This window comes from Myxocyprinus asiaticus, chromosome 8, assembly GCF_019703515.2.
Source record: "Myxocyprinus asiaticus isolate MX2 ecotype Aquarium Trade chromosome 8, UBuf_Myxa_2, whole genome shotgun sequence".
NCBI classification, from domain to species: Eukaryota; Metazoa; Chordata; class Actinopteri; order Cypriniformes; family Catostomidae; genus Myxocyprinus; species Myxocyprinus asiaticus.
Window position 1 is genome coordinate 34,140,725 of NC_059351.1, and position 27,778 is coordinate 34,168,502.

At 38.2% G+C, this 27,778-nt stretch overlaps 2 protein-coding genes across 2 annotated transcripts in view; one reads left to right on the plus strand and one right to left on the minus strand.

Annotated features, from left to right (window-relative positions):
- Window positions 1-506: 506 nt before the first annotated feature.
- Window positions 507-27,778, minus strand: part of LOC127444830 (zinc finger protein 827-like) — a 362,567-nt gene continuing 335,295 nt past the window's right edge. The window contains exon 14 of the transcript XR_007897878.1: window positions 507-612. The gene's annotated coding sequence lies outside the window, so the exon portion shown is untranslated. The remainder of the gene's footprint in view (window positions 613-27,778) is intronic.
- The window catches only part of LOC127444836 (hedgehog-interacting protein-like), a 54,136-nt gene continuing 32,517 nt past the window's right edge, over window positions 6,160-27,778 (plus strand). Inside the window, exons 1-4 of the mRNA XM_051704400.1 lie at window positions 6,160-6,840; window positions 10,434-10,626; window positions 18,025-18,166; window positions 21,214-21,415. Coding sequence (XP_051560360.1) covers window positions 6,571-6,840; window positions 10,434-10,626; window positions 18,025-18,166; window positions 21,214-21,415 — 807 coding nt within the window. The 5' untranslated portion in view covers window positions 6,160-6,570. The remainder of the gene's footprint in view (window positions 6,841-10,433; window positions 10,627-18,024; window positions 18,167-21,213; window positions 21,416-27,778) is intronic.

Consider the following 27,778-nt stretch of genomic DNA (forward strand, 5'->3'; position numbering starts at 1 on the left):
AGTCATGTGCATGTGTGTTTGCAGCCTGTGAAGGACTCTGTACTGAAGATAAAGACATTTTCCAAACAAAAGTGTTCCAAAACACTAGCAATACACAAAAGCACTTCAAAGTACTGCAAAATTAACATATTTTTTAGACATGAACCATGAAGTACCATGTTAATACCATGATAAATATAAGAGTACCCTGGTATTACCATCTATTACTATCACAATTACAATAATTTACAATAATGCTACACAATATACTCAAGAAAATGGGGGGTCTCAACTAGGATGCCAAAATGGTGTAGGACCGGCGCTGGTCATATGGCAAAATCATCAGTCTTTGATTAGTGTCAAATGTTCACCAATGGACAATTAATTGACTTTGCGAAATTTATATATATATATATATATATACACTGGCAGCCAAAAGTTTGGAATAATGTACAGATTTTGCTGTTTCGGAAGGAAGTTGGTACTTTAATTCACCAGAGTGGCATTCAACTGATCACAAAGTATAGTCAGGACATTACTGATGTAAAAAAACAGCATCATCACTATTTGAAAAAAAGTCATTTTTGATCAAATCTAGACAGGCCCCATTTCCAGCAGCCATCACTCCAACACCTTATCCTTGAGTAAACATGATAAATTGCTAATTTGGTACTAGAAAACCACTTGCTATTAAATCAAACACAGCTAAAAGCTATTTGGTTCATTAAATGAAGCTTCACATTGTCTTTTGAGTTGCCACAGTATGCAATTGAGTAGCATGTCTTAAGGGCAATATTAGGCTAAAAATGGCAAAAAAAGAAACAGCTTTCTCTAGAAACTATATATATATTGTGGCATGGGGGGCATGGTCATGTGTCAGTCTGTGGGAGAGGGAGAGTGGTAAGGCTCATCACCTGGGTCGTAATTATCTCTAACACTATAATTGAAAACTTCAAACAAATTACTCCACTAATCCTTCTTTTACCTCTGTAAGGGCATGATAATGTATCCACCCACAACAGTCAATGGAAATAAATATTACATTCAGGGTCAGAGAGTTCTTTTATCAGTCCACATGCCTGTAATTATGATGAGAGAATTCAGAGTTAAATCCACTTGCTTTGCCATGAACACTTGCTAAAAGAGAGAGAAGACTTTCTGGTGTACAGTTTATTTATATGCTTATTTGCAGAGTTGGCCTGGGTTTCCTTGTACAAATGCTTGAAAAGTTTTACACTGATGGAGGCAAATTGTTCGCAGTTCTCTTCCCCGTCATTAAACTGTGTTGTGTGTAAAAAGGGATTTGAGGGAAATAGCGTTATACACAAACATGTTCCAGTTAGAAGAACATTGACATATGGGTGTCGACAGGTCTGTTGTCACCTTTTCTTATGCCTCTTAAAATATTTACTGGAGTGTGGTTTGCCACCTCTGATCTGTGATTTCAAGGGTGTTACTGGATTCTGTGTGGTCAAGGACTATCCACCCCTTGGTGGGTAGTATTTTTTTTTGGGGGGTGGGGGGGGGAGTCGAGTCTTGTTACTGCTGAATGAGACAACAGATCTAACCCAGGGACTTTCCCAAATGACAAAGAAAGAAATATATTCTGCAATCTTCAACCTCAATTGACAACTATATATTAGGTTCGGGTTAGGGCATACTGTAACTTTTCATATAAAGCCAAAAAGGATAATGCATATCATTGTTAATGTTCTCAGTTCTAAATCAGAGCATATGTGAAACTGCGGCTTTGCTAGAGAGTTTTCTCATTATAAAAAGTCAGGGGTATTATTTACCAGCAACTGTTTATTGAAACTGGGTCCTGCAAAGGGTTACAAATTACTCATGATGTCTAATAGAATAGTTTAAATATCGGTAATGATGTTGTAACAGAAAGAATGTGTTTGTAACAACAGCAGTGCTGACAATTAGGGCTGAATGCATAATTTTAGAGCTCATACTCTAAATTCATATTGAGTCATCAGTGAGAGAGTACAGTTATTCTAAAATGTGTGAATATGTGTTGCCTTCTGACATTAAATGGTTAAGTAATATCATAAGCCCAGTGGCCTGTGGTGGACTTTTGAAAGTAAGACCGCCATTTCAGGGTTCATTCAAAGTCCAATGTGAATTAATATTTCAGTTCCATTTGATGTTTAAATAGTTTTTAGGTTAAACCCAAACGGAAATCTGATATATACTATTACAATACTTGTAAAACACAAATGCCTATAATATGTATGTTAATGTATGGTTTACACTGATATAAAAAAGCACTTATATACCAGCACATACTGTATATGCCACAACATATACAATATTTAAAAATACTACAAAAAATGTAATTTGTATGCCCAAATATATGAACTATAGTGTTATCCATATATACATGGTCATATATCAGATTTCATATGGGAAGGCATATGGAATATCTTTTATCTAACAGTTAATAAACATATAATCCTATATATATATATATATATATATATATATATATATATATATATATATATATATATATATAGTATATTAACCAGTGCATTTGTGCTTCAGGTGTATGATTATCAAAAGAGATTATAAACTGCAGGCGTTTAATATCATGTAATGTGGAAATGAACTCATTTATTGATATTACTTAATGAAGTGAATGTTTATCACTTACTTTGTATATCTCCCTGAGTGTCGACATGTCTTTGTGACATCATGCCCCTGCATCTCGGCGAAAATGAGAATTGAGAATTCTGCATGAGCCTACAAGTTATAATTCTGACTTCAAGATGCATTCCATTGCACTTTTCCTAGTAGGAAGTTGTAAAATCCGACTTTCCAAGTTGAATGGAATGCAGCACTACTTTTCAAAACTTGATCCGACACTGAATGCTCCAGCAGCCTAATTTACACTTAGAAAATTCCTGATGTTGCTATAACAATGCAAAAAGCACTTACCAATTTACTTGAAGTGAAAATCAGTCCTCCTTTCCTGTTTAATAAATTAAGCAATCACACGGTCATGCAGAACATCTCGTGTTTTTAAATCCATAAGGATCTCTTTCTCAGTGGTGATGTGGCAGTGACAGCCAACTCATCAGACAGCTTGATCTTATGCTTTTCGCTCTTGAATTATGTACATCACTTAAAGCATGATTGCGTCACTTAAGGCCAGCTAGAAGGCCTCGACTGGGACATATCCTAAAGATCACACCTGCCAAGAACAAATAAATCAATCTGATTGGCTGATGAATCTGACAATCTGACTTTAGTTGCTCATTCATTCGCACTGTTGAGGGATTCTGTAGAAATCCTGAAGGCCTGACGGGGTGGAGCTCAAACTTCGGGCTTCGGGCATGCGATTTGTGAAACAGTTGTCACACTTTGCTTGTAAGCATCAAGGAATAAATTCTGACTGGATAAACTTTTCATTTTTCTCTATTTGTTTGTAGATTAATTAAGAGTGGAAAGCGATTAAAAATACATAGGCAAAAAGATGATTGAGAATGAAAGGATGGAAAATATTTATTTATTTGGCATGTTAGGCCAGCAGAGAAGGCTTTGCTGGCCCTGAGAAATCGCCACTGATATTAACAGATTATTTAAAAAAATCTAGACAAATCAAGGACTCATCAAGTTTATGCATTCTATAATCATTTTTATTTTCATTGCTTCAAAAATAATACCTGCAGTCATACAGCAACAAGCATGTTTCATGCATCTTTTATCTGTTTGCCAATTATTTTTTATAGGCACCTTACTTTAGGATCAGTCATCTACTCCTCTGTAATGATAGCACGGAGCTGTACCTTTAAGAACAAGTGCTCTGCTCACTAAAAACTGGCACAGACCATTTGATGTTTTAAAACATTTTAAGTTAATTTTCATTTAGAAATGACCAAAAGTGGTGATGTCTGAGTCTGTTTGTTGTTTCACAAAATAGTCTCTCCAGTTCCATAAATTCTTCCCAATCATGACGATCGCTGCGTGACTTTTTGCCTACATTCTCTAGTTACCCCATCAAGCTCACGCCATGCTTTAGGATTTCAGTGCAAACGCAGTGAGCTCAGAGAGAGACGCTGCTTCCCTCTGAAACTTTATTAGCTAGTGTCACTTTTTTACAGTGTTACTTGGAAATTTGACTGTATACATTATTTGAGCTCACATTTTGTAATATTTAGTTTGTTTTAATTATGTAGTTGATTATTTTTGTCACCCAATTTTTGGAGGAGGCACTGCCTCTCTTGCCTCCTCGGAGAAAACTGATACTATCAGTCCTTTAAAAGGGCAAGAGGTTGCCAATGGAAGAATATTAGAGCTTCCGCACCTTCTGCACAATAGGAAGGTTTATATCTCTCCAGACAGATGTACTCCCAAACCGCAGCTGTATCCCACATGTTTTCATGTCACTTGCCAATGTGGCAATACTGGAATATTCACACACCAGATCAAGAGTTCTCTCACGGACACATAGCCTTTACCGCTGCATGTGAGTCATTGTCATTTTGATTAAAGTAGATCAAATATTCTGGGTCTGTTTCTGAACGTAACACAGCCCTGGCTGGATGGTGGTGGGCTGTTGAGTGCTTAGGGCCATTTCCATAATTACCCAACAGTCCAATCACTGTTGATGCCTGCAGCTCCTGATCTCTGCTGATAATCAGGCAGTGTTCTGGTCAGTGCTGGACCCCCAAGGATGAACAGGTGCGTTAATGCAACTGATTGCAACTAATGCAACCGAGGTCTGTTCAGAGAAGGCATTCCCCTGTGGACATGCAATCTGAAGATCTCTCTATAGATGAGAAGAAAAGAGGACTTGTCCTGCATTTGGCTCAGTCTTATCAGAAACCCTCTGAAGAGCAAGAATGCCAGACATTCTCAAAACCCTGTTAACGTAACGGTGTTAGATACTTTAATCAACAGACTGTCCTGCGGTGTCCCCAGATCAAGAATTAGATCAGATCAGAGCAGTTAGAAGTTGTTTATAAATGATAGAAATAATCAATTAAACAAACAAGTAAATAAACACTACATGAAAGAAAAAATCTAACCTGCACTTGTTTCTTCAAGGATCAGTTTCTACTTGACCTAAACTAATGACTTTTGTTGGTGTAACCTAACTTATCAGGTAAACTTAGTTAGATTAAATAACATTTTTGAATTGAAGAAAACCATTTAATTTAGATGTTACAATAAAGCACATTTTTTAGGTTCCCTGTCAATTTTTTTTTTTTTTACTGTGTATCCATTTTTTATGACTTTGCATAGAAACATTGAGTAACTAACAGTAGATATTTTTACAAAAGGGCAAATGCAAATATATACACTACCGTTCAAAAGTTTAGGGTCACTTACTCATTCTTTCTTTATTTATTTATTTATTTATTTATTTATTTTCACATTTTAGAATAATAGTAAAGTCTTCACAACTATGGAATAATAGAAATGGAAATATGGGAATTATATTGTGACAAAAAAAAAAAAAAAAAAAAATCCAAAATAAATCAAAACTATGTTATATTTTAGCATCTTCAAATAGGCCACACTTTGCCTAGATTTTGCAGAAATTTACTCTTGGCATTTTCTAAACCAACTTCTTGAGGTATCACCCTGGGATGCTTTTTAAACAGTATTGAAGGAGTTCCCATCTATATGCTGAACACTTAGTGGCTGCTTTTCTTAAATATTCGGTCCAAGTCATCAATTTCAAAAACTTTTTTATTTTATTGTATTTTTTATAAAATGTTAGTTTTGTATTAAATAAATTAATATGGTGGCACAATTATATGTCTACAAAACTAATTTCAAACATTTCAGCATACGCCTTCAGATCAAAAGGTTTTTTAAGATCATGAGAAACATTTCAGGCAAGTGACCCCAAACTTTTGAATAGTAGTGTGTGTGTGTGTGTGTATGTATGTATGTATATATATATATATATATATATATATATATATATATATATATATATATATATATATATATATATATATATAGTTGTTGTAAATTACAGAAATTCAAAGAATTATTTAATTATAGACATTGTTGTTTTTACCTTGCGAATATTTTTCCTTGGCACTCTTTCCCAAAAGCTTGTCAATACGTTTCCTTTACAAACGATAAAGCGCGTTCCCGCCGGACTGGAGAGACGTCATCATGCGCGTTCCCCTTCTCGCGCGCTAGTTAAAAAGAAGGTGGAAAGATCTAATAGAAACATGTGAGTGAACTGAAGAGCATGCAACAGACAACTTGGTGCAACTTTTGATCACACGCATCAACCTCTGTGCACCAACGGGATTTAACTTTTCGGCAAGGAAGCTTACTACGATTTTCTTATTAGTATATTTTTTTAATCGGTCATTATAAAGAACATATTTTTTCCCACTCTAATAATATCATAACCAGCACTTGTCTTAATTTATTATCGTGGTTTTTTTTCTTCATATATTTACTATTATTTAATTCATACTACTTTATTTTAGAATTGTTGCTTAATTCATCAAAATTAGTTACTCGATAACAAAACTTTTTTGAGGTGTGAGATACAGCTGCTTCTGTTATTTCTGAGCTGTCGCGTGGCGCTTTTGGTTTAATCCCTGTAAAATGAAGCATTTGACATTTGTGCTCCTGTTGGTCATCGCGGCCAATTTTTGGGAATGCAGTGATGCTAAATTCGGCGAAAAAGGAGAATTAAGTCCAAGGAGGAAGAGATGTAACGATGGAAGTCTGCCGAAACGCTTGAACAAGAAGGATAGGAAACTGTCACTGGAGGGAAGCGGCGGAGGGGAGTTTTGTCACGGGCTCTATCCTCGCATGTCCTGCTGTCCGTCCAGGAGGGCTCCGTATCAGATACTCCATCAGAGAGACGCACGGGTATGTTGTGTTTCTGCAGCCTCGTATTTATTAGCCATAGGAATGCTCTGATTTTCATGCATAATCTGTACTGACTGGTAATGAACATATTAATACAAATAAGCAAGTAGAATGCATGCGGTTGCAGACTTATTGAACGCGTTAGGGGCCGTTCAAACCGAACGTTTTTTTTTTTTTTTTTTTTTTTTTTTGCTTCAAAATGCGCTGTTTTTAATTGTTTTTCCATGTAAACATGCGCCTGATAGACGTATTCGACCGTTGCGCCGCGTCTCGCGCTACTAGACACCGTTTGAAGTTAAGGAGAACTTCAAAACGCTTATCAAAACACTTGCTTTCTGTTCTATTCGTTGCGCTGTTTGTAGCGCAAGGACGCGTTCGGTCTGAACGGCCCCTAACAGCGTTTTCATCATGACCTAGCTCCTATCCGTTAACACTCACACCCTGTTGCGAGGTACAACACGAGGCGCGTGAATGAAATCAGGCCGTTTTCGATAACAACGAATTATTACTCTGTTTATATATTATTGTGGTTCCATTATCAGACTCGCTCATAACGCTGTATACCTGCAGTTATTTATTTGTGTTTAGAAGTGCGTTGACATTTATTTGGACAACTTTTTAAGCTGATGTTTCAGTGACAGCATGTGCTTCTCTCGCGGTGATGGAAATGATTTACATAAGACAGATGGGAAGTAAATGTCTCGTGCACGCAAACACATGATTTCATCTAGATCAGTAATTAATCGCACCTTTCTCTGGATGTTATGGAAGTGAGAAGATTGATCTCACTAGTAGGTTCAATAGTTGTATCACTGACCACATATTCTATGCCAAGAGTGTCTCGATCTTTTCTCATGTAAACAAGCTCAGCAAATCGACATGTGCGGCTGGGTGGCATCGCACTTCGGTTTGTGACAAAAAGCCATATTGCATCATTTAATGTGCTCAAGTCATGCAAATAAGAGCGAGGCTGAATGGAACAAAAAAAGAGTCGACATCTCCTCCTCCCCACTACACTGCCCACACACGGAGTCTTTTTGCTTATGGCAAAAGAATAACAACAACACCATTGTGTTTGTTAGTTTCACTAATGGTTGAAGCTGGAGAACATCATTCTCCCCCAGTCCTGGGCTCAGTCCAAGTGTTAATGCCTTTGAGGGAGTATTTGTCCGACTCCCCAACCCCTTACAAACTTACACCAATTCCCAGAGGGCCAAAATTGTTTCACTTAAGCTGTTTATTACAAGCTTAAAGGTTTTGTGGTGAAGTTAGTTAAGGCGTGGTTTTATTTTTTGGCTAAACTCATCAAATAATCTATATACAGTATTGAATCGAATGACTTTTGCAACTTTAAGAATTTCCACTTTACACATGTTAAAGCGATAGTTGACCCAAAGATGAAAATTCTGTAGTCTAATCATTTACTCACCATCATGCCATCCCAGATGTGTATGACTTTCTTTCTTCTGCAGAACACAAATTAAGATTTTTAGAAGAGTATTTCAGCTCTGCTGGTCCAAACAATGCAAGTGAATGGTGGCCAGAACTTTGAAGCACCAAAAAGCACATAAAGGCATCATAAAAGTAATCCATAACACACATGACAATGTCTTCAGAAGCAATATGATATTTGTGGGTGAGAAAGAGATCAATATATTTAAGTCCTTTTTTTTTTTTTTTTTTACTATAAATCTCCACATTTGACCAGCCCGACCAGTAGGTGGTGATATGCACTAATAATTTGAATTGCCAAAAAACAAAAGAAGAAGAATGTGGAAGTGAAAGTGGATATTTATAGTAAAAAAAAAAAAAAAAAAAAAAAAGGACTTACATATTGATCTTTTTCCTCACTCACACTTATATCACTTCTGAAGACATTGATTTAAATACCGGAGTCATATGGATTACTTTCATGCTGACTTTGTGATTTTTGAAGCTTCAGAGTTCTGACCACCATTCACTTACATTGTTTGGACCTACAGAGCTGAGATATTCGTCTAAAAATACTAATTTGTGTTCTGCAGAAGAAAGAGAGTCGTACACATCTGGGATGGCCTGAGAGTGAGTAAATGATAAGAGAATTTTCATTTTTGGGTGAACTATTCCTTTAATAGATATAATGCCATTCAATGTGACTCCCAGCTTTCCTACCACCTCAGTGAGAACATGTGAAGCTGTAGCAGTCCACATTGTTTGACACTAAATGACAAGCGATTGTTTTCAAGTGAGTCTTTGTGTGTTTTTGTCTGTTCTGTCAATTTCAGTGACAAAATATATTGATCCATAATCCCAACAGCTGCACAGATCACACTATACACAACAACATTAATCACTCTGAGCAGATTAACTGTAGATAGATTAAAATGTTCATGCTTACAACACTAATTACATCAATTTATGTCATGTTCTTACTAAGAATCTACTTTACGCAAGCTTCCAAAAATCTTTGTTGAGTAATGGACAGTTGGACTTAAACTCCTACGCCTCTTATTTGCACTGGCACATTTCATCAGTAGTTACGTATGGCTTTAAAAGGGTATGATGTAGACCATGCTGTGATTTGCAACAACTTTTGGCATTTTTTGGAAAACACAAAAAATACAAAGGTCCTCTTGTTTCTGGTGTGGGCGATGGCAACATTGGAGCCCATCCCAGCAACATATGGGAACAGTGCATGGTTGAGAGCACACAAATGCTTCTCTCCATGGACCATGTGCCAGTCCACAGCTCACTAAATCAATGGGCAATTTAAAGCAGGAGAGTTGCCACTCACAGACCAGCGAATCACACCGACCACTGCAAGACTGAGACTGAAGAGAGCTTGAAAATTCACTTAAAAACTACTTGGTTCAATGAAGAACCGCATTGAGGTGTTGATGCATTTCTGGAAACCATTTTATCATCCAGGCAAGATGTTTTAGATTCACTCAAAAGAATCTCAAGTGTAGAGAATCAAAATCAAAGAAATCTGCCCAAATGGTTTATGCTCAGCAGAGCAGCGGCTGGGGGAGGAGGTGGGAAGTCTACACTGGGTGTGCTGGTCTAATTGACTTGGACAGACTGCTAATTTGTTGAGACCAGCACGGGAATGATGTGCCCATCTATCTGTAAATTGGTGTTTACACATGGACCTCACACAGAGAGAGGAGGTTTACCAGACTTCTGCGGCACAGGCGCATGTCTGGAGAAGGGAGCAGATTACATTGTTGTTTTATTACAGCTAATTTGTTACATAAATAAGCCTGCTCATTTTCTCGGGTTTAATCTATTGTTTACTTTTGTTTGGTGACTTAAGAAACATTTTCGAGTATCCTCATTTTGGTACGGGTTCGGCTGCCATGCGAGGTGCATTTCTGGCCTAGCTGTTTGTGAGGCCAAATAAACAAATCAAGAGAAATCAAGTCCACATGGATGTGTGGTGTTTGTTAAGAGAGATGTTTAGAATGTGACTGGCCTCCAATTAACAAGAAGACATTCTAAAAATGTATGACAAAAACCGCAAAAACATTTACTAGCATGTCAATGAACTTGCAAATTTGGACTAGGATTAAGAATTACAGTTCTAATCTTTGCTGGTTGCTTTTGGTCCTCAGATCTTCTCAACCAATAACACAGAGTGTTCTAGACTGCTCCAGGAGATTAAGTGTGCCCATTGCTCACCGCATGCCCAGATGCTCTTCCACTCACCCAAACTTGACAAAGCACCACACAGAGAGCAAGACCTACCCCGTTTATGCCACGACTACTGCCAAGAGTTCTACTACACCTGCCGGGGGCATGTACCAGGTAACAAACAAGATACATACAAGAGTCTTATAGCTCACAACATCTACTACAACGTCTACATCAAGGAAATTCCTCTTCTGGCACAATTTTTGCAATTAGTTTAAAGTCAAACTGAGCAAATAACCACAGATTTAGAACTATATATTAGTTCTGAAACTGCAACGGGACATTTTGGGAGAAACAATTAGTCTGTGGAAGCTCTTGGCAAGCTCTAATGAATCGGAGGGATTCGTTAATCGAGTGTTTTGCAAATGGCATTTATTGAGGATAGTTCACTCAAAAATCTAAATTCTCAGCATTTACTCACCCTCATGCCGTCCCAAGCTCATATGACTTTCTTTCTTCTGTGGAATGCAAAAGAAAAATATTTTGAATTATTTATGAGATGTTTTTGTCCATACAATGTAAGTCTGTGGGGTTCAAAACTTTAAAGCTCCAAATAGGAAATAAAGGCAGTATTATTCCATGTTTTCCGAAGCGATACGATTGCTTTGGGTGAGAAACAGACCAAAATGTAAGGCCTTATTCTCTTTATTTCTTGAAAGGGTGAGTAAATGATGAAATAATTTTTATTTTTGTGTGAACAGTTTTTTAAGCATAACTTTAAAAACAGCAAAATTGTTAAAATTGTTGCAAACAATTGGATGTGGTTGGATAATTTTATAAATGAACCCAATGTCAACGGGAGCCATGCAGGCTAAATTAATAATCACTGTTACTGCATTCCTGGCATGGACCAGACCTTCAGTCACCCCACAGATAACATAAATATTACTTGTACATAGAATAAAGAACTTAATTAATTTGAATTAAAGATTAAAAATAAAAATACATAAACATGAAAAATAAAATAAAATATTGATTAACAATAAATGAGGATGATAAAGAGAATTTGTAAAGAGAATCAAAAATCCACCACTACAACATTCCTGAATAAATCAATGAATATACATGAACACCTTTAATTGTTCATAAAACAGAAAACTGGAATTCATAGGCCTATCATGATTATTAAATAATCGACTGATCACGTTTATTATGATTATTGTGCACTTCAATTTCCAATCACATTTTACCGTCCAAATAAGGGAATTTAAAATAAGGGATCATGTAGAGTCAGCCGGTTGTTATCGCAAAATAAACCCCAACAGGGAGATCACCCCGAAGGGGTTTATTTTGCGATAAAAACCAGATCACTGTACATTATCACACCTTATTGCATGGCTACTAACCTAATAGTATTTAAAATAATGATTTGTGTTGAAATGTGTAATTATGCGACAAGGAAGGAATTGTGAACAGCTGAAATCCGCCTCCGGTTTGAGTTCTGTTTGTGTTTATTTTGTAATTGATGAACGTCTGACTGCTCATTACACATCTTATTACAAAACTACTTGGCAAATAAATAAATAAATAAATGCACATGAAACATTGATTTGAGCTGAAATTAATTATTAGCTTACTTGTAGAGATCGCACAGCGATCCGAAAAAGTAGTTAAGATGGCTCAGATACCCGGATGAGTGGTCTGATGCAGATGTGTGTTTGTTACTGAGTAATATCAGTACACTAGATGGTGCCTTTGATCATTTAGAATCGAGTATTCCAGAAAGCCGTGTAATAAGTAAATATATAAATGTCATGAACGGCGCGTTTGTGTCTCAATTCGACTGTCTCACAGACCCACATTGCGGACCACACTCAGAGCAGCTCCAGAAGAGCACATGGAGATCAACCGCTTCTAAAGTGCTCTGATGCCTGTCCTGTCTGCAGAGGTTCGTGCCAAACACCTTTGAAAACATAAGCAAGGGTACTGATATTGAACACAAAGCGCTCCGGGTTTATTTAATTTAACGTTCATGTAATGGCAAAGGTTCTTGGTCGTTGCGGGTTCATACACTCCGTGTTAATGACACGCAGTGACACAGAGGAAGAGATACCCCCTTACTCTATTTCTGTGGAAATGATAGAATAAAAAAAACATATTTTCAAATACACACAGAATCTCAAATGTGTTCCTTCATAAGGAAAAAAGGCTCATGGGTTTAGACCTGGGCATTTACTTTACAGCTCCTTTCAGTTTTATCAGCTTTGATCTCTGCAAAATCCTGAAATTAGTCTTCTAGCCCTTCAAAATCTATCATAGTTGTTAAGCACTCATCATAGTTGTAAACACACATCAGTGGACACATGCCCCAAACAAAGCCCCAAAATCTGTAGCTGTAAATGAATTATTTTATGACCTGTTTCTTCCCCTCGGTTCTTTGGCAAGAATTTTATTTTACTTCAGCACAGCCTGCCAAGATGTGTGTGGGTATGTGTGTGCGCACAGTCTGACTAAGGTCTAGACATGACTGACACTCACACCTCACCTCACCGGCAGAACACACACACGCTTTACAGGATGCAGCGGAAAACAAGGCCTGTTCGAGGCAATGCTCACATACTGTAATCAGTTTGTTTTTCTTGGTGATAGCCTACGTTCAATGAAAAGATAAATATTTAGGCCTCTGACACGTAAGGGGGAAAAACAGATGGCAGCGGGGAGGAGTCCGACGACCTGAAAAGCTCTAAAGCCATCATGAGGTTCGTATTTTCTCCATAACATGAATGACATCAGCAGCAAACATCCAATCGTTGCCTGACTTTGCGGCTGTATGGTGTTGCAACATTCGCTGCATGGTGCATTCCATCAGATGGAATGGTATGCGAAAGCTGGCCGCCAGACTGAACCTTCTTCCAATCTGCACAGCCATAACAGATTAGATTGGGTCCGATGTGCAAACAGGGAGCAGGCTCCAGAAAACGCAAGTCACACGCACATACACACCCACGGATATACAAATAGACTGACCGACTTTATAACAAACAGATAAATAAAGGTGTGCAATCTGTTTCAACTCTTTGTAGAGGGAGAAAGCACATAGGAGAGAGAGAGGAAAAATAGCGGTCAAGGCTCTGTTGAAGCAAGAGAACAGGAGCCGAGGCCAAACGACTCACCCCACCTTCTCTACCCCCTTCCCTCTCCCCCTCCCAAATCAGCATATGTGGTGACGAATGACACATTTATTTTTCTACAAAGGTTGTGTATATGTAAAACTGCTGAAGTGCATCAAGATGTCAAGTACTTTGGGTGGCCACCCAGGCTGCTTTGTAAGATAACCAGATGGAAGTATAACCATAGTGCTGAGGATGTGGAGTCTCTCTCTTTCTCCCTGTCCTTGTTTTTTCATTGGCCAGTACAATAAAACTAAAACTTATTAAGAGGCCACACAGTGATTTTGCCATGTTTTGGGAAGTTGTAACCATAAATTGTTCATATTAGACAGTCCTCTAAGTACTATAATTAATTCTCATACTTATTTTGCACCATGTTTTTAGACCATGATTGTAGATTTGCTTTCAACAGTTTCTTGTGCAAGACTCAAGCAAAACAAACCTCCACAGTATGTACTTTTAAACCCCTAAGATCAAAGAAAAAGGTTTCAGTGCCAAAGTATCAATTGTACTATTCATTTTCTTAATTTATGTTACTCATTTGATTTTATCAAGCTACAAATTGGTTTACTTAAAGGGGTGATTCACCCAAAAATGTAAATTCTACTATTATTTACCCGTATGTCTTAGGACACGTCCACTCTAATACATCTTGATTTGAAAATGCATTGATTCCGTTTACTCCTTACATTGAATTAGTATTTTTAGAAGTTTACTCCTCTCATCCACACTAGAATGGCGTTTGCCTCCACCGAAAACTGAGACAAAAACGCTCTCCGTTACCACATACTTTTTTGAAAACGATAACATTAGGAAACTGAAAGCAGAGTTTTGATTAGTGTGGATGTGTACTTACTCTCTTCTATGGAACACAAAAGGAGATGTCAGGCAGAGTGTTAGTGTCAGTCACCATTCACTTTCATTAAATTTTTTTTTTCTCCATACAGTGAAAGTAAATGGTGACTGAGGCTGTCATTCTTCTTTTTCCTTCCATGTAATTAAGAAAGTCACACAGGTTTAGAACAACACAAGGGTGAGAAAATTGTGACCAGATTTTCTCTTAAGCATTAAATAAGGTTAATTAATTAGCCTGTTTTATAACTCGCCTTATAACTTGCCTTGGGCAGAGTTTACACAACATTCTTATGGATATAATTATTCTTATCTACTATTTTATAAGTTCTTATAAGTTAGTAATTTTTTTTTCTGAAAGGTGTAGTTCACCCAAAAATGAAAATTCTCTCATCATTTACTCACCTTCATGCCATCCCAGATGTGTATGACTTTCTTTCTTCTGGAGAACACAAATGAAGATATTTAGAAGAATATCACAGCTCTGTTGGTCCATACAATGCAAGTGAATGGTGGCCAGAACTTTGAAGCTCCAAAAAGCACATAAAGGCAGCATACAAGTAACCCATATGTCTTCAGTGGTTTAATCCATGTTTTCAGAAGTAAATATGATAGGTGTGGGTGAGAAACAGATCAATATTTAAGTCATTTTGTGCTATAAATCTTCACCTTTGACAAGCCTCGACCAGTAGGTGGCAATATGCACAAATAATGTGAATCGACAGAAAAAAAAACGACAACTGTGGAAGTGAAAGTGATGATTTATAGTAACTTAAATATAGGACTTACTGGTAAATATAGATCTGTTTCTCACCCATCTTTTATGCTGCCTTTATGTGCTTTTTTAGAGCTTCACCATTTACTTGCATTGCATGGACCTACAGAGCAGAGTTCAAAAAAATATTTGTTTGTGCTCTGTAGAAGAAAGTCATCCACATCTGGGATGGCCTGAAGGTGAGTAAGTAATGAGTTAATTTTCTTTTTTGGGTGAACTATCCCTTTTAGAAGTTTTTTTTATTATTATTACCCAGCCCCTAATTTCCATTTGTATTTCACCTTCTCAGTGAAAAATTTGCTTCACACAACCATATTATTCAGCTAAATTCTGAGCAGTCCTGGATTAAAGAAATCAAACTGAAGGGAAGGTTAAGACTCAGACTGGACCTCTGCTGTTGCTGAAAGACATTGTGCAGAGATGCACAAGCCCCAGTTAGTAGTCTTAAGAGGATATATCAGCACTCACAGCAGCACAGCCACTCCAGTGCTCCCAGTGACCCCATAGACATAACAGAGACATAAAGATTCTGACCTCTCATATACAGCTACCACTGACAACAACTCCCTGACCCTTACATCTCACACCAGCAGGCCCAAGATAACCACCGTGGCTTGAGTGTGGGTGGCATAGCAGTGTGAGTGGAGGTGGTGGTGGGGGTGTGTGTTTGATCTCATTATTGTGTTTAGATGTTTAGGGATATCCTGTCACCTCTGTTGTTGGTGCGGCTACCTCCCTCCCACACGCAGCCCCCTTCTTCAGGCAGCATGGGGGGCCAGTGGAGATGAAAGGAAGGAGAGGAGTGTGTTAGTATTTCTATCACTGCTGTATTTGCTCTCCTCCTCCCCATGAGGGGCTTTAGCCAAGCGGGTACCATATCAGTGTAGTTGTTTTCAGGTAACGGTGGGCCTGCCAAATCGAGTCCTGTTCACTCCCCCCATCATTCCAACCGCAAGTCAGTCTATTCAGAAAGAAGTTCCTAGACCTCTCATAAAACTGTGATTTAAAGGAGTAGATTTGAAAGTTAGTTTAAAATGAAAATTAAAGGAACAGTTGAAAATTCTGTCATCATTTACCTTCCCTCATATCATTCCCAACCTGAATGTCTTCTGTGGAACAAAAAAGGTGTTAAGGCCAAAGTGTACTTCGTTGTCCGCCTTGCTGATTGCAACTTTTGTCATTAGCACAGTCTGTGCGGCCCAGATTTTCTCAACATGCAGACATTTCTTGTCTGTGGAAATCGTTGGTGCATGCGCCAGCCATTGCCTGTACTATAAATATATCACAGAGCAGTCATACTGTGCATGTGTTGAACATGTTCGTATTCGTTCGCAATCAAAAGAGTATACTTTGAAAGGCAGCGTGGTCGACTGGGTGCAATCCGATCTGGAATGCAGAAAAACAAAGTATACCTGGGCCTTTAGGCAGAATGTTAGCCTCAGTCGCCATTCACTTTCATTGTTTGGAAAAAATATGCATGAAAGTCAATGTTGACTGAGGCTAACATTCTGCATTCTAGGTGAAAAGTACTGCCACAAATAAAATTGCAAGTTTTTGATCGCACTTCTACATTCTGCACTTCAAATCTAGATATCTGAATAATGCTGAATTTATGTTGGCTACTATTGGAGAAATAAATAAGGGTGTTTTCCCTGAAAAATAAACATGCAAACCTAATCTCTGAAACATAATCAATCAGTTTGGGTGTGTGCACCTCATTTATTTGGACTTGACCTGCATGTTTTTACTGAAAGATATAACAGAGAAAGAGCTACAGACAGAGCGAGCGTTAGGCATTTTTGGTTTTTATCAAACTCGGTGTTAAAGTGAATAACATTTCCACATAAGGACCACACATGTCTGAAACAGTTTGTAATACCACACTGTGGTTCAGTCATCACATAATTGTGGCACCCAGAAGTAAGTGTTTGTCAAAGTGGCTCTGAAAAATGTGACAGTCCTTAAAGGTGTTGTGTGTAATTTTCTCTCCCAGCTTAATATGTAAATCAGCTGGTATAAGTAAGCCATTTGTAGGTTGATCTCCCCGAAAAATGTCAACACTGAGGCAAATTCACTAAACAGTTGCAGCACTTTAGTACATGCATCTTATTCACTAACCACCTGCAATCTAGTTTAAGCAGAGGCAATCAGCTCTGAAATTACACTGCTTCTTATGTATTCAAATTAAGTCATTGTCATTCCTTTTCACGCAAACGCACCTCCTTTCTATGTAAATTAGGCTTATTATAGATTGCGCTTCTTTCACAAAAATTGCCTGGCACAATTTATATTGTGCTAATACCAAAATCAACCTGCCAACATAGCAACATTGGCTCAACCAGTTGTGGGACTGTATGTTTTTCGACCGATGTCAGATGGGGGGAGTGTTTGAGAAACCTATTAGAAAAAAATAATTATTTTTGCAATTCTGTTTAGTGATGCTAGTGGTCCACAAATTACACACTTTAAATGTTTTAGTGAATTTTGAATGAATGACTAAGAATTAAGGTGACATGCGCTTCTGAGAGCAATAACAAATCTTACTCAGTACTTCATACAGTAAATGCACCATGGACAAAATTGGAATTGAGCTTGGAATTACCACCAAAACACCCACACAATAAGGCGTCTGAAGGCTGAGGACATACTTGACTCAAGTACAGGTTTAACTGCAGGGGATTCAGTTGGTTTTGGAGGTGATTACATCATCCCGTGGACCCTGTTTGGTGTCTGTCTCAGGCTGAGACCAATTGTCTGTCTGTGTGTGTTTTTTAGAACTGTTCCAAGCTGACGTGGATGAGTTCTGCCAGTACTACGGAAGGAGGGATGGAGGCCTGTGCTTTCCAGATTTTCACCGAAAGCAATTGCGCAGAGATTCCAACTACCTGTTAGATGATAACATAGAAGTGACAAACAGGTATACTTTTGCACACAGAATCAGTGATTTCAACTTAATGTGTTCTACATTCTACATTCATCACAACCTTAAAGGGACAGTTCATAAAAAATAAAAAAATAATAATAATTGTCATAATTTACTCACCCTCAATATCCAAACCGGTTTTCTTATTCTGTGGGACATGAAAAGAATGATGTGCTGACAGCCTCAGTCAACATTCATTTTCATTGCATCTTTTTTTTTTCATTCGATGAAAGTGAATGGTGACTGAGGCTGTCAGTCTGCCAAACATTATATATTTTTGTGAACTATCCCTATGTTTGAATACAATCCCCTCTGGAATTTTGGTTTAACTCTGAAATTACATTCATCATTAGACATAAGAGAAACTTCCTCACCATCACCCCATGTCCCATTCCTAGTATGACTGAGCTGCTTTGACTAGGTCAGCAGGGCATACTGAACAAGGTCACTACAGACAAGACACGCCTGACTAACCTTCCATGTCACATCATTCCTGCATGTACTCGCTGACTGGTCCACTGTCCCTCTTTCCAAGCCAGTGCTTGTCCAGCATGAGTTTAGCCAGCTTTAACAACACAAAGAAAGTGCTTATACTGCAGCTTTGACCATTTGTGATAGGACACAGGGAAAGATGTCAGTTGGAGCTGGCTTTGATAGAATTTGGCTCATACTGTAGCTGAAAATCCTGCTTATTGTAACCTTAGTGTTAGCAAAAAGAAGCACAGCTTGAATACTCACTATGAAAACTTATAATAATGGATTTATATGTGAAGTGGGAATACTACGCAGAAACTACATTATTTCAAAATTGAGCTGAAATCGGGTCTCTTAGATTATGTTCTGTGCTGTGACAGATGGGTATGGTTCAACCAAGATCAGATACACACTAAAACCAAGTAACTTCGAAGCCATTTTTTTTTCTTTTTTTTTCAGTTTCACAGGAAGCATAGCTAGCATAGTTTTTACTATTCTGTAACCAATATTACAATACCAGTAGTAGGACTCAATAGATATAAACTCTTAATGACACGTGACACTAGTCAGGTTTTCACCCTAGTTGCAAATGTAATTTATGTGAAAAATCGTAAAACCGCAAAAACATTTGCGGATTAAGCAGCATTTCCATCCCACGTGAACAACACTATTTTGTCACTTCAAAATAGAAATGGAAGTGGTAGCCACTGGGGAAGCCACTTTTTTTAAAAGTAATTACTTGGAGTTTAGAGTGAACAGACAAAACGCTCTGACAAACTTCATGTTTGCTTGCAATCGGTACAATTGCATTGTAGCTTGGATTGACGGTGTGTAAGACAGACAGTTCTGGGTGGAATAGTAGCTCATCATTTTGATGAGAGGCTTTGGCTACGGAAATTCAGAGTGACCAGAGCAACACTTAAGATGCTATGCAATGATATTGATCAGCTGGTTCAGTTCTGAGCATATTATTCAATCACATGATTTTTGGGCCTGTCTTCTTACCAAAATGTATTGCAATATCCCAACATTTTGAAAGAAATACATGGATTGTAACCCAGCTACTGTATACCTCTTCATACTCTCAATTCACTTACCTTCACATCACTTTATGTCACTTCACTTCACATCAGTTATTAAAGCAATCTGATTTCATAACAACTTTCAGTAAAGTGTGCCCTTCACACTGACCTCACTTTAGTGTTAACAGTGATAAACACCTCACCTTTGTATGACCTTCTGAGGCCAATAATGATGAGCTGTGATTCCACTGTTTTTTGAGAGGGCCCTGAGCCCACAGTTGTTGTAAATGAACGTCATAATTCTTAATCGGACCTCCCAGTGTGAAGAGCTAGTAAAACAGCACATTTGATCAGGGAAAGTCACTGCTAGTAATTCAGAATGACGTTATTCTACAGATATCAGACACACATTCGCTCCCAATCCACCCCATAATAAAAATGGAAAATCCCTCCAAGACCTGTTAACGAGAGCACCCGCACCGCTCATGCCCTTGTGTGTTAAGGCATAATGTGAGTTGGCGTTTCCCCACATCAAATGTGAATGTTGGTTAATGGAACACTTGTTACACAGCTTGAGAGACACCCAAAGTATGACTATGTTAAATTAACTTACACTGGGGCATTTTATTCAGTCTACTCCCAAACCAGTACGTTAGCTGAACAGATTCTGTTGCATTCTTAAAGGAATAGTTCACCCCAATATTAAAATTTTGTCTAGATTTACTTATCCTCACCATGTCATTACAAACCATGCAACTTTCTTTCTTTTGTGAAACACAAAAGGCAGAATGTTAGGGAATGACAGCCTCAGTCACCATTCACTTTCATTGTATTGAAAAAAAAAATGCAATGAAAGTGAATGGTGATTGAGACTATCATTCTGCCTAAATAAAGTTGCCTTCAAAGCAAGTCAGTCCACTCAGCGGCCATCTTTGGAATGTTCCCAGGCAGCTATATTTTCATTGCATATAAGAGTCGTAAAAGTACAGCTCCTATCTACTTGAATGGGGAAAGACAGAAATCTCCAAAACGGTTGGTCAAGATTATGATCAAAGTACATATTTCAAATCAGCAGTAAAATCTGACAACAATGGTATCATAAATTGTGCTTCTTTAGCTCACATCACACTAAAAAACATGCTAATGTGCATGCTCGTCCTTGAGTTGACTAACAGTTGATGTCTGTATCTACTGTAAAATGTGATTGGCTCTTTTACTTGTAAGGCGGGACTTCCTTTTCTACATCCGCCAATTGGGCATTCCAATTTCTCCCATTAATTTTAAAATGTCTTGGCCTAAAGAATATGTGGCCAAACATTTATTTTTATGCTCCTTGGAAGAAATAATATCAAATGGGTTTGGAAGACTGACAAAAATTCCATTTACCATACTGTTAACAACTATGACCTATACAGTGATTAAAAGAAAAAAATAATATCCTTTTTCTAATTCAATTTGGTTTCAATCTTCAGATAAAGTACAACTGTTAGAAAGTGTGATGCATTAATTAACCAAACTAAACTGCTTATCTTATCCTTCACACAGAAAACATAAACACAACTGCTACTGTGCTCAGGAGATCCTTGGTGGTCTTCGACAGCCTGTTAATGTGGTGCATTGTGGGGATGGATCACAGCGCCTTTTCATTTTGGAGAAAGAAGGCTTTGTCAGGATCCTAACACATGATGTGGAGCTACTAAAAGAACCTTTTCTGGACATTCATAAGTTGGTCCAAAGTGGCATAAAGGTAAGAGACACTTACCTCTTGTGTTTGGTGGCATTGTCGTAATGACTAGGGTCATTGTTTTCTGGAATTTATTTTTGTTCCTAATTAAAAATGATTCACAATACTGCAGAGAACATAAGTGATATTATCAAAATCTGCTGCCATTCCATATTCAATGCAATAAATTAATCAGGAGTTAATATTATTTTATATATATAAAAAAAATTTAGATTGTTAATAACAACTCAGCAAGTGAAGACATGCCTTTTGTTTTTTCCTGCTGGTGACTGATGTGCATATTTGGTTTGGTTATAAGACAAGTAATTTAGCATGTTAGACTTGCTAATAATACCACCAATGCTGGTCTTTTCAACATGACTAGCATTGGTATTAGTACTACTTGATATTCATGCAGCCTGACCTCCCACCATCACAAAAGTCTGTATTTCATAAATCAGGAAACCTGAACGATCTTTGTTCATCAGTTTGGTTTGGCACCTTCTCTGCCAAAGCTAAGGTGGGAGAAATGAAGCCCCGTAACAGAATCACATCTTAAAGAAGCACAATAGCATCTTCTATGGATTTATTTCCATTTTTCTTCTCCTCCCACCACAAATCAAAACCTCAATGGAGTGTGATGCTGAAGCCAAAAATAGTGTTGGCACAATAATTATATTACTATACAAATGGATTCTGTATGTGGGCTTCAATGTGTGTGGTTTGCTTGCTGTCAACCTGACTGCCAGCAGAGGAAACCTTGTGTTTGGAAGCAGAGGATCAGTGAGAAACACTGAAATGTTGCCAGCTCTAGCATTTGCTTACACGCATGTCTGTCAGTAGTAGTTATGGCGTGTCACAACAGATGTTTATCTGCCCCCACAAGAACTGAGGTATTCTGTATTTCAGAACATTTAGTTTAGGAAGTGTCTGCAGATGAAGGAAGAGACCTGCTTTTTGACAGGAAGTTTATGTAAATTGCATACCTCTTGTTGCTCTACTTAAAAATAAGGGAGAAGGAGCAATTATGGAGTCAACATGCAACAGACCCACAGGAAAGGCCCCCAATGTGCCATATCATCATTAAACATAATTGGTTGTGGATAAAACAATCATTATGACAATTAGAGTAAGCTCAAGCACCGGCGGTCCCCAAGAGTGCCATTCTGTCAAGTTTGGCCGTTATCATTCCAAACCGGCCGTGTTTACTCAGAACATCAACAGGACATGTACCCTTTGTGCACGTGGAAGGCCTTGAAGCCACCTGGGACCCCAACTTGGGCATGAAGAGGCAAGATAGTTTTTATCATGACTTTGATTCTAATGTTTTGTATTTCCTTTAATCCCAATCCCCTTACTGCAAATTAAGCCAAACTGCTTGGAAACAATGCTGTGTTTCCCAGAGCTCTGTGGGTGTTCTCTGATGAAACGCTCATCTCTTCACTCACCTCCCCCAGCACATACACCCACCAACGCACACACACTGGGTGACATTACAGAATATTCTGTGAGACTTAAGCTTCTTCGATTGCTGCCAGAAGTCTTGTGTTTACTAAATGCAAATACACGCTCTCCTTCTTCCACCGGTCATCTTCTCTCCTCTATGTGCAACCAAATCCTGGAGGGAGCTCTCCTCTCGCCCATTCTCTGCCCTCTTATCCTTCTCACCTTGATGAAACAGGTGTCAAAATTTTGATGCTCCAATGAAAGTCTATCACCAAGCACCTGAATCTAATGCTTAATTGTTTTTGACAGTGCAGAAGGTTTGCTTTTATGGCTTTTATTTTTTTTTTTTTTGGTGCCCTACACAGTTTCTACACTTTTTCTATTACTTTTTCTTTGCAATTGATTGCTTTAGGTGCTGTGTAGACCAAACATGTTGAAGCGCTAAGCTGGATGCATGCAACACAAAGAATAGAACAGAGCACTGGTGTCTCAATACGCTTTTTTACATAAAAAAAAAAAAAAAGTGTAGTGCCATTCAGTATGCCATATATGCAAAATTATTGGGCATGACCAAGACATTTTGGTATTTTCATGCAAGTCTAGCATAGGTGGGTTGGCAAAATCGTGGGCACAATGTAGCTTTAATATATTTAAAGACAGACCATTCACAACACATTGGTAGTTAGTTAACAATAGAAATATCCTTGTGCGACCCGCGGCCTCATACAATAATTTAATAATTAATAATTATATTTATTTATCACACATTATACATATGCACATATACAGTGAAATTCTTTTTTTCACATATCCCAGCTAAGCTGGGGTCAGCCATGATATGGCGCCCCGGAGCAGATAGGGTGAAGGGCCTTGCTCAAGGGCCCAACAGTGGCATCTTGGCGGTGCCCCCGACCTTCTGATCAGTAACCCAGAGCCTTAACCGCTGAGCCACCACTGCCCCTAAAAAGGATTTGCTATTTTGGATTCACTATATGCAACGCATAATTTACATTTATTTAAACCCATTGCATACTGCATCTTTAGTTTCGTTTGATATGCTGCTTTAAATTTTTTGTTCATTTTTTGCCTTTTGGTGCGCTGGTAAACATGAAGTACTCGGATGAGTGCTGTGGAACAGTTTTCTGACAGACGTTCCAAAAACATGTTCGTTATTTTAAATAACTTTTCGCAGTAACAAATATGTGGGTTATTTCGCTTCATTTTAATATAAATGTTGTTATATATTATTTTATCACTGTACAATATGGTTCTATTCATTAACATTAGTAAATGCATTCCTATATATTTACACTGCATTTTCACATTGGGAATATATATATTCATACAAAAGCTGAAAAGTTTTACTTTCAGAGGCTTTATATGGAGTTAGGATGAAAATAAGGTGCATTTTGAACTGTTCTGAGACCAGTGCAGACAGTCAGCACACTGGAGGTTAAGTCTTCTAAATGATAGAGAATGTAAGTACAATTAATCATAGTGATCTACCGACACAAAAACACCATGGCTATTATTAACTGTTATTCTCAGGTACATAATTTTATGTGCTATTGCAACTTGAACATGCACTTCAATATCACCTGATGGAGGAATCCTCAAAATGCAAATGCATGGACTGAGTTTGAGACTTTGAAAATAGACGCGGTTCTCAGACGTCTTAAGCACAGTGACTTATGTCTCACAAAAATAGACAAAAATAAATGTACGTGGACTTCCATATGTTTTTGTGAATACACCCACTGTTTGCACGTTTTCGCCCACTGATAGCGCAAATACTCACACCCACGCCCAGGTGCATGTTGCTTAAGTACAAAAAATGCACTTAGAATTAGCACTTTCACGAAAATTGGATTAAGGGGAGTGCACGGTCATAGTGCATAACATTGCACCTAATGCAGGCATTAAAAATAGAGCCCTGCGTCTAGAAAACGCTTCTGAAAAGAGACTCAGAGAGACACATTGAAACAGTCAAAGACATCAGTGTTGCTGCGCATGTTTACATGCAAAAAAATTTTTTAAATGTGAATATGGACGCAGAACCATGTACGGTCTGAATTGCCCCTCACATGTCAGTCGTGTAACCTTCTATGCAAGCGGTTCATGGGCAGATTAAGCTGCAATATGACTAGACCTTTTGCCGCAAAAGTCTACATGCACCGCACAGGCTTAGATCTCGAAGGTGGACTGCACTGGCTGCTGTGGAAGCATACCATAGAATTTTGGTCCTGTTTTTTTCATTACAAACTACTTTATTACATTTTCACATCTTTGGCTGGTCTTCAAGCTCAACGCTGTACTGACATGTATTGCTTGAAACAAAGTAAGAACACTATCAAAGGAGGTACTTTTGCCAGTTAACTATTTTGGGGTGTTTTGCGAACTGCAGAACGTATTCCAGATGGTGAAAAGAAGTCCAGGGCATACAGTGACAAGAAAAATCCAAAGCGTAGGATTTCGTGTATAAGTGTTTATCTTTAAAAAAAATTGTGTGTAAAAAAAAGAGACATAAAAAATTTAACCCTGATTCATTCCATGTTGATGCCATTAGTACACAAGTATGGTATTGCTCTGTTGTTGTCCTTGCTAGCGAAGAAGACATCTGCACGCAATGTGAGCGCAGTTCCATTGTGGTGTATCAGCTAACTCAAGGGGGTCCAGCTGCAAAAACTATTTCTTGCTGAAACAAATACATCACAGCATGTTGTGCATTCTGTCACTTGACATGCACAGCTGTTGAGCTCTTTCAGTTAGATGGCCAGGAGGGCTCTCGACTAGAAATTAGGATTCTAGCTTTGACAAATGGACCTTTTCCTCTCTCCTCCTTTGACTCTTAACAGTTTTCTTTGAGGAATGGCTGCTGCTTCTCTGTCATCTCACATAGCTTCCTCTTTGCTGTATTGAGCTTTTTGCCAAGGTTTAGACTTTGTGAGGACCCCTGAGACAGGATGAGAATCTGTGATGGAGACATTCAGATGATTTGTGGTTTGCTCCAGAGAGCTGCCACTGTAATGAGTGAATGTTATCCTACGATTCGATCTGCTCCATTTTACCGCTTGAAAGTGAACGATCCTTACCCAGAACTCCAGCGCTGTCACAGGATAAATGTGTGTTAACAGGTGGAGGAGGGGGGTTTGACTTGGGTCTTGGGATTCATTGTGTTGAAGTAAATGGTGTTCTGAATTAGTGTGAACATTTCAGATTGGCTTTGAGGTAGGCACACATTGTTTTTCTCCAATCAGCTCGGATGGAATGCCTCTTTATGTAAGATTGCCTGAGCCAATAAGGATCAAAAGGTGCTCAGAAACAATGTGCAAGCCAGGCCATGCATCAAACTTTGAAAGGAAAGCAGCTGCCAATGGGATGGGAGGGCGGGGGCAAGGAGGGGCCAGAAGTGCTCCCTGTTCTTGGTCCGTGTTCTAACCCCCATGTATTCTCACTAACATTCTTACCAAAATGCCGTTACAATCTAATCTTTCTCTGCTTTTCTCAGAGAGGAACAGGACTGTCAAAACAACAGCCAATGCATTGAACCTCTGAACGTGAAGTTACAGAGCAGCCACATAGCAGCCAAAACTTTTTTCTCATGAGTTTTTTTCCATGGGGATTAAAAAAAAAAAAAAAAAAAAAAATCTTCATTTAAGACTTCTATGACACAAACCAAACCAACCAGCTCTGAAGTGAATCACAGCATTACAAACTATGATTTGAAGCAAAAAAGTATTTGAAAATCTAACAGAAAGACAAATGTATATGACTGTGTTCTTAACGTCACATGGGAATGAACTACAGTCCCATGAAGTACTGCAAATCACATAATCTATGTAAAATTATTGAAAAAATATAAAATGAGTGGTTTAAAATTGTTGAGCTCTTTTGCCTCAATTTGTTTGCTGCAATTTAATATATCTTTCTCTTTAGGATCATGTCAAATGCATACACCACTGATTAACAATTTGCTTTAAAAATCAGTTGTTCCATGAAAAAGTGAATAGTGTCTTTACTTCTTGAACCCCACTGTTGCGTTCTATTGACTTCAGCATGATCCAAGGTGTGATTAAAGAATGTTTAGATGTAATGTCTAATATAATTTGCTGTGACTGCTAAAACTATGAGCTGGCAGGGCTCAGTGTTATGGAGCAATATGAACTAGCATTGCTGTTAAGTGTGTTTACAGCACAGGTCTACATGTGTTACATTAGATGGAGAGGGGCTATCATGGAGTTTTTCTTCTCTTAATTACTTTAAGTTTTTGGAAGCTTCCAGAGGAATGAGCCTGGAAAAGTAAAGCTAGTTTCCTACAGTCAGGGGTGTGCCTACTTGTTGAAGGAACGATCATTAGCGAAAGCTAATATTTCATTTCATTTACAGTTGTTCCTTGGTGGTCCCTGGCCTGAGATCATACGACTTTCTGGAATTCTTAACTTGACTTGTACCGTCTGTGTTTTTTTAGCGATTCAGGTCAGTACATTAGGAGTCCAACATTTGGGTCAAGTGTTTAGAGGGAGTTCTAGGAAAGGAAGAACTTTTCATATGAGGCCATATCGAAGGCCAGTTAATATCAACCTGCTGTTAATTCAACTGAACCCTGTTGAGACATTTCATGGGCACCACAAATTTTGGCTTGTGTGAAATTAGCACATAATTCGTTATTAAGCTGTCAACATTCCCAACTCTTTCTGTCTTTGTGGTCTGCTCAAGAGGACACTTGAGTGTTATTATTTGTGTCCTTACAGATCCAATTCGAATTCCTCCAGAGCATTCCATAGATGGAGCGCTTGCACTTGTATTGATCCACTCTGAATTGGATTACTTAAGCACAGCCCAACAGAGCCGCCCTGACCAATTTATGATCTGTGTTTTTTGGCGTGTGCTGCGAGCTGAACCACACCGTTAACTTGAGCAATCCACAGAAGACCTCTCTCT